General features: G+C 34.9%; 2 protein-coding genes across 2 annotated transcripts in view; one reads left to right on the forward strand and one right to left on the reverse strand.

Moving 5' to 3' along the window:
• Window positions 1–4,755, forward strand: part of LOC118264777 (probable 3',5'-cyclic phosphodiesterase pde-5) — a 32,255-nt gene extending 27,500 nt beyond the window's left edge. Inside the window, exon 15 of the mRNA XM_035577409.2 lies at window positions 4,104–4,755. Within this exon, the coding sequence (XP_035433302.1) occupies window positions 4,104–4,550 (447 nt within the window). The 3' untranslated portion in view covers window positions 4,551–4,755. The remainder of the gene's footprint in view (window positions 1–4,103) is intronic.
• A 1,266-nt stretch (window positions 4,756–6,021) lies between these two features.
• LOC118264784 (MIF-like protein mif-2) lies at window positions 6,022–9,355 on the reverse strand. The gene is made up of 3 exons (XM_035577420.2): window positions 9,187–9,355; window positions 8,150–8,325; window positions 6,022–6,300 (listed from the first exon to the last, which is right to left on the reverse strand). Exons 1-3 carry the CDS (start codon window positions 9,292–9,294, stop codon window positions 6,225–6,227), a joined length of 360 nt encoding a protein of 119 aa, XP_035433313.1. The 5' UTR covers window positions 9,295–9,355; the 3' UTR covers window positions 6,022–6,224.
• Window positions 9,356–12,621: the final 3,266 nt, after the last annotated feature.

A 12,621-nucleotide genomic window follows, 5' to 3' on the forward strand; every position in this document is an offset into this window, starting at 1 on the left:
CGGTTTCTGTATTCGCGGCATATTTACGGAACGCATACCCTGCGAATAAAGAGCTTCTAATGTATTGTATTTATTATTCCCGGGGCAAGTTTTTATGTTCAACTCTTGCATATTATTATGTAGTTAACGCTTGATATTTTTTAATAGGCTTCTGTGATTTTTTAGAACATTTTTGTCTTATCTTATTATTTTCTAACTACTATTGCATATAGAGTGTAAAAACTACAATTAAATATGCTCATAAGTGTCCAAGACCAATTGACCAATCCTCTCGCCCCGTCTTTTAGCCCCATTCTCCAAATCTCCATTACTTAAAAGTCTGAAAACTGCTTAATATCAGGTGATCCATCAGCTCATTTACCGTCATATCCCTTAAAAAATAAACACGCAATATCATCACCAATATTCCTACTCACCTACTACCACTAAATGTGACGTGACGTGAGTGAACCCGCGGGCAACAACTAGTATCTATTTTAATGGTGAGGTTATCGGAGTATCCTCGATTACTGGCGGACCCTCATACCTATCACTCCCCATGTTGAAACGTTAATCGAGTTGCATGTTCAACTGAGATGTAGTTAGTCACCGCCATTCTCGATTGTAATTGAATATTATGATCGAGACTCGATTTGTGATGACAGACTATATCTACGTAGGTATACGTACTTAGCCTGCATAGGTAACCTATAGGGTAACGTTAGCGTTGTTATTGGGGTCGCTTTTGGGAATATACTACTTTTAATAACTTGAACTTGGTTTCACCTAGAATATTTCGCACTTTTAGAATTAAAGTGACCGAATCCAAAAACTGCAAGTTGTCGGAAATGAGCCAGAAAGTCTCATAAAATTAGTATTGAATACATTTTAGTATATCTCTTCCGTATTCCATGACATACGATTGATTTTTACTAGATTTATGGATTAGTTCTTTGGTTGTAGAGTATATTTTAAAACGCCAGTTTATAAAATCGAATGTTATAGGATTTTGAGTTAAGTCACCTTCATTTTAAGGGTGCAATTTGTGCATCTTTATAATTTTTTGCTCATAAAGGAACCTTTACAATAACAAATTATCTCCCAACAAAGGAATAAGTATAATCAATTCAGCTGTTCGCCATTCAGTGATTCTTAGTTTTTATAATAGTTCCAATAGTTGTAGAATTGATGAAAAATTATTATTGTCCAGACGCTCCAACTTATTTGATTGCACCGTCGTTTTCCAATAAAAGGTCTTTATAAAAATGAAAGCTTAGTTATTATTGATGTAGGAAATATAATAAGGAGCTTTAAATGTATTTGCCACTGCGTTACTGGGAAGTAGTGTTGTGTTTGAAGATTACAGATTGATTAGGCCAAAAAGCGCATTATTCTCTTTCAGCTAATTTGAACACTTTACAAATACGGCATTATAACAGCCGCGTCACATGCCCATAAAAATCGAATGGCGATGGCGAATCTGCGTATTGATATTCACTATCCCTTTTCTATACTCGTTTGTGGATTATAGAATACGTTGTGTTATAATCATGCATGGTAGGTGGAGACTTGTTTTATTGCAATTCTGTTTACTTCAAGATTACCTTTAACACTAAATATATGATAAAATCTGTTTATTTTTTACTTATTGAAAGCTCTCATACGAGCTCTTATTTTATTATTTTCCATAATCTTCGATAGCTACGCCATAAATGCAGATAAAAGTTATGAGTGCACTCGCAATAATTATTTATTCAGTTTGCGTGGCCGCCACGCTTCTACTTAACGAGGTATTCCTCGAAGCGCAACTGTTTTGAAGCGCACCTCTCCAAGCGCACCTATTTTATTCCTCGAAGCGCACCCGTTAGTTGCGCTTCAAGGAACTATTAAAAATATTAATTTTTATTTCCTCGAAGCGCACCTATGTTTTATTTTCGACTAGAGAGGGGATGCTAACTGAAACTATCGATAATAAGATATCGATAATCTGATACACGTAGCGCTATCTACAATGTGATAGGCGTGGGACTTCTAACCCGTTAAGGCTGAGTACTACATCTAATTTTATCGACAAAAAAAATAATATGGGGGTTGAACCCCTAATTGAAAATATTGAAAAATAGTGATTTTTTCGGTAAAAATAATTCACAAATGATTTTTTTTCTCACCAAAACATTATCAAACATATGAAAAAAAGTAATGAATTAGTTAGCCAAGGTTATTAGCTACCGTTTGTCGTTTTTTTTTGTTTCTACGACGCATACAACCTTTGATATCAAAAAAAGTAAAGAAAATATTAAAATAGCCATAACTTTTAGGGGGAGGGGATTCGACCCCTTCGACCCCCGACTTTTGTCGATAAAATTAGATGTAGTACTCAGCCTTAACGGGTTAGAAGTCTCAAGCCTATCACATTGTATAAGCAAATAAGGTTAAACCTTTGAAAATAGTTTCTTGTCGATGTATGACATCGCAAAATGAAATGTTCCGCATGAAACCGCCAATCAACGACTTTTATTAGTTATTACCCGACTGCTGTACTCGTCGACCATAGATTGTTAATTTTTTTAATAATGATCGTAATGAGTAGACAAAGACCTCAACCGAAAGTATTAGTATAATACGTACACTTTTTAATTTGTGAATTGTCACAAATTAAAAAGTGATGCGCGTGGCGCGGGAGCAGTGTACATACACATATGCGCGCACGCACACACATACACACACAGACAAATAGACAGACAGACAAGCCGTAGCCATTTTGTGTGGGAACTGGTGGATGATATTCATGAAGAATCCATGTCTACCTTGGACCCCCTTCCCGAGCTTTATAAAAGAAAATTGAACAATTTGCTTGACCAGGAAATTAATTTGTTACGCGAAATACCAGGATTTAAAAATAGTATTAAAACTGGACTGTATAATAAACGGAATAAAAGTCTTGGAGTTCAACGTTTGTTTGGGAAATGTCCAACAGATGTTTTTTTTTCTTGTATTCTTGTTTTAGGGTTTTTTCCCAATTTCATATTATAAAGAAAGGCAGTCGGGTTTTTTAGTTTTTAAATTACCTTTTTTTATTTTATTTTCTTTTAGTTTTATTATTTATTATATTTTGGTATATCTAGTGTCACTTTCACAGTAAATACGAATCAAACGAGCCCCCTATCGAGCTGAAATCCATCAAGTCGTCCAGGCTAGAGAGTGAGCAATATTCGAATTTATTATTTTAATATATCTAGTGTCACTCTCACAGTAAATACAAATCTAACGACACCTCTCAAGCCAAAATCCATCAAGGCGTTTAGGCTGCAGAGCATGCCAAACAATTATACATACATACATACATAATCTCGGAAAACAAAACCCTCCTTCTGGCGCAGTCGGGTAAAAAACAACAATCTATGGTCGACGAGTACAGCGTTCTTGAATATTGTATACAATAACTAATAAAAGTCGTTGATTGGCGGTTTCATGCGGAACATTTCATTTTGCGATGTCATACATCGACAAGAAACTATTTTCAAAGGTTTAACCTTATTTGCTCATAGATAGCGCTACGTGTATCAGATTATCGATATCTTATTATCGATAGTTTCAGTTAGCATCCCCTCTCTAGTCGAAAATAAAACATAGGTGCGCTTCGAGGAAATAAAAATTAATATTTTTAATAGTTCCTTGAAGCGCAACTAACGGGTGCGCTTCGAGGAATAAAATAGGTGCGCTTGGAGAGGTGCGCTTCAAAACAGTTGCGCTTCGAGGAATACCTCACTTAACAGATTTTGTTCGCTTTTGTTTTATTTTATCTTTCATAAGAAGCTTATGTTCAGTACTTGTGCAAGACTAGTGTTTTTTTTTTTAAATCATTCGGCTGATAATGTTTTCGCGCCTGTCGCTACCCCTAGGAGGGGTGGGCTGTAATCCCTAGTGCATTCACAACGCGGTCTGCCGATTCACACTGTTTTAGTGGTCGAAAATATATTTTTGTTTGAGGGTTCTGAAAATAATTTGCATTGCGGGAACATGCAGTTGTGATAATAGCCAGTATTACAATCACAATCAATCATGTACAAAAATAACAGAGCATAACGAATGTTTATTTTATACAAACGTTTTTTTGTTTACAGGTCGGTTTCCTCAGTCAGATATGTGTAGCTTGCTACAGCATGTTGTACAGAATTCTGCCTAACACACGTCCTATGTACGCAATGGCTTTAAAGAACTTAGATAGATGGAAGGCAAGGGCAGAGAGAATAAAAAGAAAGCAGTCCAAATTGGAAGCTGAAGTTGAGTCCAACACTGATGAGGATTCCGAACCAACTGGCATTATAGACAAAGTAGAGGAGAAAGTACCTAAACTTAAGATAAAAGAAGAAGCAGTTTCAGTAGTTGATGTTATGCACGAGTCTGTATCTTGGGAAGAAGACGAAGAAGAAATTATTGATAATGAGATGACAAAGAGTGGGATCTGGAAAGACATTAATGGAGTTACGTGGATTGATGAAGAAGGAGTGGTTGTTAGAGAGAGTGTTTTAAAAGCTATTGTTAATAAGGAAAATGGCGACGAACAGTGAATGTTGTAGAATATCTAGAATGATTGTTGCATGACAATTGTAGTAGTAGTAGTAGTAGTATCGATGTTAATAAAGTCTGTGTCTGTATCTAGAATAAAAATCAGGAGTTTTATTTAATATATTATAAGTATAGATCGTTAAATTAGGATGAAGAATTTTATCAAAAATGAAATTTGTAGTTCTCGTAAGGTTATTTAGTAATAGTTGCCGCAATGTCACAAGGGAAAACAGAGGTGCAAGGAATACTAAATGCAAGACAAAACACAATGCACAAATCTCTTGCTACCTTTTAAAACCATTCATCGAAGTTATCAAAACAATGGAAGCAGTAATTGACATGGAGATACAAAGCTCTACGCAATGAGTCACGCAAATGTTGGCCTTATGACGGACGTGACATTCATAGGAATAATTTGTTTATTTCAGATGTTACATCCACAGGTATTTATATTGGCTTAGTTAGATGTCACAAAAGCATTGTCCATTGTTAACACGAGTAATTCTTCAAATAAAAAGCTCATTAAAATACACTTCGTTGTCTGTAACTTTGTGTAAGTAGTGTATTTTGGCAGTTTTATACAAATGCACTCATAGGTATCTCGTTACTAAAGTAATTAGGAAAATATCGGATTTTATTAAATTTTTACTAATAAACTTACTATTTTATAATACTTATTCTTCTAGATATTGATTCTTCAATTATTAATATCATTGTACTGTGAGGAATACTCACAAAAATAATGTCAGACAGAAAATGTACACTATGAAGCTACCAACGCAGTCGCGAGTTAAAAAAAACTGCAGGAAATATTCGCGACCATGTCCAACGATTGAGTTTTCAGTAAAACCTGCAATTTTATGCGCGTATTACTTCGTGGTACAGTCCGATCCCCCCGGGGAGACCTCACCCTCTTTCCCTCCTTCTACCTTACCTGTAATCCCCTTGCAAAGGGGGAAGGGGTGTGCTCTGTCTGTGTTCGTGGAATTTGAACTGTTGATGCATTTCTATTTTAAAATTGTTTCGGACCAATATTCATATTGAATTGTACGAATGTATAATGTTTGTTTGTACTGGTTTATTTTCATTTCAGTGGAAATGGATGGTAATGTAGTCATCAAACATATAAGTTATTGATGTTCAACATAAAATTAATGTTGCATTGTCTATATATAGGAGTACTTAGTCCCTACGTATATACTCTTATAATACCATCTAATGCGGGCGCATTCAGTTAATCCTATAATGAACTTTACACAATGGGTAGCCATTCTATTAGTAGCAGTCGCACTTGCAGCCACTCGACCAACGAGGAACATTAAAGTTATACAATTTTTATTCAAAACTGCGATATTTCATAAATATGTGTTAAGAGGTGTGCAAATTAAGTATTGTTATTTATTTTTCAACAGTTACGTACATAACTCATTACAAACTTTAAAAGATTTGAATAAAATATACCTACACGTGTAATATTTTTAAATAGCAATAATATTTATTTGTGAAACATAATTACATATTTACATGATTGTAATTTTGTATTCGAAAACATTATAAGCCTAACTTGTTGTTTAAGTGTCGTACGTTATTTACATAGTAATATTATAATTGCAGTCGTAATAATATTTTATTGGATTACTTAACATATTATGAAGATGATTAATTAAGAGTGTAGTTTATGTTGCAGGGAAGCGAGTCACTCCGCCCTTCGCGATGTCTCGACCTCTCTTGTCGTAGAATGACATCAGGAAACTAAAAAGTAAAGAAAAAGTACAATTAGCCAACATTCAAAACAACCAGTACCCTTAGTACGAGTTTGCTTTACGTTGAACGAAAATGAAACAAGAGCGCGTTCGGCGCTCTAATTGGCCGGCCCAAATGAACCAACCAATTAGAGCGCCGAACGTACTGTCTTTGTCTCGATCTCGTTATACGTATACGTTTCGTACTTTGTGGAATAATAATATTCTATTTATATGTATTTTATCGGTGTATCTAGCTAAATGAAATTACGCCCATATATTTTGCTTAAATACTAGGTAGTACATTCACGATATTACAATTAAATTGTTCATTAAAACAAAACCTCAAACATGAAATGAACCTACATATCAAATGGATATTGTACTGCATGGACAGTAGAGTGACCGGTTATAAGCCCCAATTGTTCCACATCGATAATAGGAAATCTCTATTTCATTGGTAATGTTACAAGCGATACTTATGTATTTATTCAAAGCCTATTATCACCAAAATATTCCCTTTGTGACACAGGAAGCTTATTACCAAAATTATCAGACAGTACTGAATTATAAGCCCATGATCAAATGTTATGTGAGTAGAATATTGTTTTACTCTTCCGGGTGGGTGTCGTAAGAGGTAACTAAGTGACTTCATTTTAAAGGATAGAGAAAGGGTAACAACGAATTCTCACAAAATAAATTTGAACCTCCGATACTGCGGTATCCAACCGGCATACCAAGGTTATGTATAAGACCTCTTTATTGCACATTGGATAGTCATGGGCTGATGATGTATACCTATGTTCGTCATCATAAAATTCAATCACATTATATTATAATTGTTATTTTCTTTGAACAATACGTCACTTTCGTCCATCGTTTATATCTCACTGCAGATGTAGACACGAAAGCTGAAACCGCGTCCATGTACCAATGTTTTGTTGTATATTTAACGTTTCAAAAGTGCCTAGTTTAGGATTAATTGACACAAATGTTTTGACTTTGGGTTTATATTTTAGAGAAATTTAAATATTTTAATGCCTAATGATTTTAATGATTTATGGTCCCGACCGAACAGACAGTTTTAATAAAATCGCTCTTTCTCTAATCGTTTACATGTACGATTAACTAGTCTGCGGTTGGGATCACAGCAAGGTATTTTGTAATTAGTGCCTATGAGAGGGCCATCAATACATTTCAAATATCTGTTTGAGTGCGTTCGTTTTGTTGCGAACGCTTTGATGTGAATTTCCAAAACCGCAACGCGTATATGGACTGGAATCTATGATAACATTTTTGCGGCATATTCGCAGTAGCAATTGCTTTTTGGTTGCATTTTCCTGTTAGTGATGATGTTCAGTTCATGAGCGTTTTAATTATGACATGAGCGGTGTTTAGAGGAGTGGTATGGAGTGCGGTTGCCAGCATGTCCGGGCCGGATTAACGGTCGGGCTAACAAGGATTGTTCATTTTGAAGTTGTGCATTTAGGCGTAATATTTGGGAAATCATTGAGTTAATTGAATATATTGGCTGCGCTGAAGTGGATTAGTGTTTAAATCAATGTGAGTTGGGGATTGAATGCTCAGTTAGGAAGGTCAATCTAGATGTAGATGTGATTTTGGGAATTGAGTAGATTTTGTTTTGGCAAATCCAAGAAATGGAACTTTTGATTCCTGTTGTAAGCTTTACTATATTTAATGTTTAACAGTTTTCATCATAGGTACCAAAATACCGATATCTTTTGATAATGGTAGCAATTTCGCTCAGTTTTACAGTTAGGAAATTACAAACGGGGAACCTAGTTCTATTTTTAAATGTAAAAACATTTTTAAAGACATACTATTATGTAACCACTTACTGATCCTTGGCGATTCCAAGTTCCTTCTCAATGAATTCAGTGACCTCCTTAGCGATGAGTTTATTTTCTTCCACACCGAAGTTGCCGATGGACTCCAGGGTCGCCACTGCGTTGGGGGCCGTGGAATTGCCTCCGAATGTCAAATAACAATCACTTGACACCATGCAGATGAAGAGCTGTGAAATGAGATAAGAATATTTTATTTTTATTAGCTCGGCTCCTGGGCTGGATTTCAGAGTTAGTACGGGCCGAAGCCAAGTACTAACTCGTAGACGAAACATTATAAGTTTCATTTAGATAGAAACTTTGCTTTTATTATTATGTGTCATATCATAATATTATGTTACTATACTAAACGATTTTAGTGAAAAAAAAGTAGTAGTAGCGAGGGCCTTCAGTCAGCAAGCATTGTTAAATTCAATTACTTTTTTCCTATTAATTATAATATAATGTTAAAACAGATAAATATAAAGTCGTTTTGCAAAGAAAAGAAAAATTTGTTTAATGTAATCTCAGCAAAATAATAATCTATATTAAGATAACGACTGTATATAAATTATGTTACGCACGGCTGACGATTACGCAATATTTAAAAAAATAAAGTAAAAAGATAAACCAAATATTTCACTTCTATCTTTTTATATATTTATCTATCACAAATCTATATTTTAAAAATGTGTAATAAAAACCTGTAGTAAAAAACCTAAACAACATTTTTTTGCGTCGCTATGTACAAATAATTTCATGAAAATTCATTCAAAATCGGTGCAGCCGTTCATGAAATTTGCACAAACACATTAAACTGACCCTTTGACCGGCGGCATGTCAATAAAGAAAAATATATTCCCTGCGCCACGCTACAAATTCTATCTTTAATACAAACAAATACAAATCTGTCTTTTTGTATATTCGTGATCGTGAGCATGTTCTGATTTGTCGAGTATAGCCGACCGTGCGGACAAAGGGTTAATAAACATTCAAATTAAAATAGACATTCAGCAAACAGTATTTAAAGTCCAAAATTATAAATCACTTACATGTTCAGGTTTCTTCACAGTACGAGACAGGACAGGAAGAATTTTGTTGACAAAATCCGGTGGAATTTTGCTCTTAGGCAAATTAGTGAATATTTTTAAGATCGGCATTTTTAACGAGTTGTGGGTCCGAGTGGGAAGAGGTTACTGATACAGGCTATACAAAATGAATGATATAATATCGATTATTGTTATCAATGTTATTTCAAGTGCACGGTTTATCAGTAATACTTTATTTACTGCTTGGTTTTAAGGTTTGGCTGATGTTATCGTTTGTGTTTACTCGTCACTGTTGATAATTTTGTTTACTTATGTAATATTATTTTGGTGTTGTCTTGCCTATTTTATATCGTTATTGTTTAAATCGTCCGTGGTCATGTAGAATTTTATTGTAATTAGCTACTGTAACGAAGCGTGGTTAAATTATAATGATGATTAAGCTTATTACCTACTTCTAATTAATTTTAATCCATTTAAAAAAGTGATGTTTCATATCCTTTCGCATACACAGAAGTACCTACACATTTATTTATTTTATGTTGTACATTTCGATAACAGAACTTCAAACCGTATAGTCTAAAGAACCAGCAATAAACTTGTAATTTTAATTTGAACATTAAATCTTATGTCGTATGATATATTTCATAACGTCAATACAAAAAGGCTGTAAGCGCGCGGTTCACGCACTAATAGCGCACTTACAGCATTTTCACATTATTTCTAAAGCTAAATTCCGGGCGACCGGCGAAACGGCCAAACTGAGCTGTTTATGTATGTCGATGATCGTAATCATAAGTCACATACGAAAAAAGGGCATGCACGTATTGTTTTAATTTAGTTTTCTTAAATTAGCATACAAAAAAATCTTACTTTACTTCACTCTGCATAATTAATAAACACGGAACAAAATAAATGTTTTAATCAAGTCCAAAACATCATCCTCCTTCAGGCGAGCAAAGCAGAGCAAATTAGCAAATTAGAGCCTAATTGCAGTAGCAATTAAGTAATGATTTGTTGCATCAGTGATCTGCACATTCATTAGGACTCAATTACTTAAGCTTAGTACCGCCTTAGGGAATAGACGACGCTAGATGGCGCTGGCATCGAATTAAATCGTGACACGTTTCACAACAAAGGGGGATTAAGTCCTCAGGGCTTATGTATGTTTTGTAAATGCATCATGTAAGATACAGAAGTGGTACTGAAAGGAACATTTCATAAATTGTTTTGCAGTTAAAGAATAGATAAAGGTTGTGTTGTGTTATTTCTTAGTCAAAAGAGTCAAATAATAATTTTTATTTAGATTAATACATTGATTATTAATGTTACTTAAGTTTACATTGCATTACTGTGTAAAATAAATTTAATGTTTTGGTAAATGTGGTTCATAACTTTAGTTTTTGTTCACGCCCTAAGTTTTGTAATTCATAAAATCTTTCTGTGTGAAACAACAAACTTTACAAATCGAAGAAAAATATTCTTGTCCATTCAACTTTATATTAGATCTAATTTTAAATTAAAGGTTACAACCCACATTATTGTCCATAAAGTAAACAGCACCGTTTCACAAAAGCCAAATTCATGAATTAAATTCAATGCACTTCCATCCATCCTCCGCTTGCACCTATTTGCTAATTAAATTGACAAAGTTCATCCATCTTCAAGCCAAGCTCAAAAGGGGTAGACAATATGAAACGGAGTCCTGAACTACCATCCAGTACCTCAATAGTGTCTATTTCAGTTTCAAATATAGTTATGATATCAGATATTTGAAGCTTTACCTCTACCATGAGTTTAGAACAAAAGAATTTCTCGATACTCGATGGCGACCACACACATTTTATGCATGACATTTTTTACAGCGCCTCTAGCGGTCACTTATGAAACTAAAATTTTTTTTTAGTCAACTACTGACATCGAGTAAATACCTTTAAACCCTGTAGGGGTAGGACAGAGTTTCACAATTATGGCACATAATGCTAATTCTGCACTTTCCACATTTCATTAATGTTTGATTGGTGATCCTATTCGGACTTAGCCAATAACCGGGCTGACATGATTCCAGACTCCGTGCTACCATACCACTACAATAATAATTCACTTTTCGCTTTTTAAATGCCAAAACCCTACCAATAAAAACGCCCGAAAATATTTTTTTCCGATCCAGAGAAACGAACCCGAGACCACTAAGGATTGCCCGGCAGTCGCAATCGGCCAACGAGGCAGTCATTTCTTACTAACTAAAATTTTGCATTCAAAAATATTACGTCGTCACTATCGAGTACTGACTATCGAGTAAATACTGCTGCTTTAAACCCATGGTAGGGGTGGTCGCTTTTGACTACTTTGTTTGAGTTTCCCAATGTTGGATGGGCGCTATGTAGTCCATAACTTCTGCAGGGAAAACTTTCCAGACTTAATTAATTATTAATGTTTAGATGGGACAGATGCTACTGCATCTGTCTCGCTAACTTGTCGGACTTAGTCAATCGCTTTAATTTGAGTAATTGTGGCTGATATGATGATGATTTATAAGTGACGATTAAACACATGATATGTACAAATGTAAGCTACTTTTTCCATTTGAATAAAAGCATATCATCCGTATCTATATTCCTTATTAAAAGGCTAGCAACGCCCTTGAAACTCCTCTGGAATTGCGGGTGTACGTGGAAGGCGCTGATCGCTTACTATTACGTGAAACGATTGTTCACTTGCCCCCTATTCCATATAAAAAAAATCGGCACACAAACACAAAACCCACAATATACCAAAGACAATTAAATACAGATTTCAAAGTACAAAGCAACGCAACATCGGAAATATTGTTTGCAATCAAACCATACCAGAAAACGCATCATCAGCAAATAAACATACTCCAATATGTAGTCAATAGATTTTCAACCTTAGTATTTTGGCATACAGTTTCAAATTGAAGAGCTTCAACTATTCGCTTAGCGTGATGTGGTTGAGTCATGAGAATTCATGATGGCATAGCAACAAGTTCCTCTCGAAACACCCTAACACCCAAATCCCCTCGTAATACTAGTGGCAAATATTATATAGATGCTTTTTGTTCCGTTATGTGTACAGAATTGTCCACCACATCGTGCCCTCGGCGCAAACATCAACAGACGAGATTGAATATCAATTTTACTGCGACCACCACACGCGTTTATATGCTTTTAAAGTTTTGGATACGTAAATGGAGTGTCATGCGATATTACACTGGTGCTGCGGCCAGGAGAAGCAATAAAAGGCTTTTTCGCTTTAAAATTATTGGTAGTTTGATAAATCGGAATGGACGTGGAAATGGATGTATTTATTTCTTAAAAAAAAAACGTTACCCCATACGTTTCCTACGGTGCCGTGGGTGCGTTTACAAACAAACAAGTTGACATACACACGTGGATAGATAAGTAACAACAAAACATGTTT

The sequence above is a fragment of the Spodoptera frugiperda genome, chromosome 25 (assembly GCF_023101765.2).
Source record: "Spodoptera frugiperda isolate SF20-4 chromosome 25, AGI-APGP_CSIRO_Sfru_2.0, whole genome shotgun sequence".
NCBI lineage: Eukaryota > Metazoa > Arthropoda > Insecta > Lepidoptera > Noctuidae > Spodoptera > Spodoptera frugiperda.

Excerpts from the sequence above, each read along its gene's own strand:
- LOC118264784 (XM_035577420.2), bottom strand. The coding sequence starts at position 9,294 with ATGCCGATCTTAAAAATATTCACTAATTTGCCTAAGAGCAAAATTCCA. Across the intron at positions 8,326-9,186 it reads CTGTGAAGAAACCTGAACAT|CTCTTCATCTGCATGGTGTC; the intron begins GTAAGTGATTTA and ends CTCATTTCACAG. Across the intron at positions 6,301-8,149 it reads CTTGGAATCGCCAAGGATCA|TTTCCTGATGTCATTCTACG; the intron begins GTAAGTGGTTAC and ends TTTACTTTTTAG.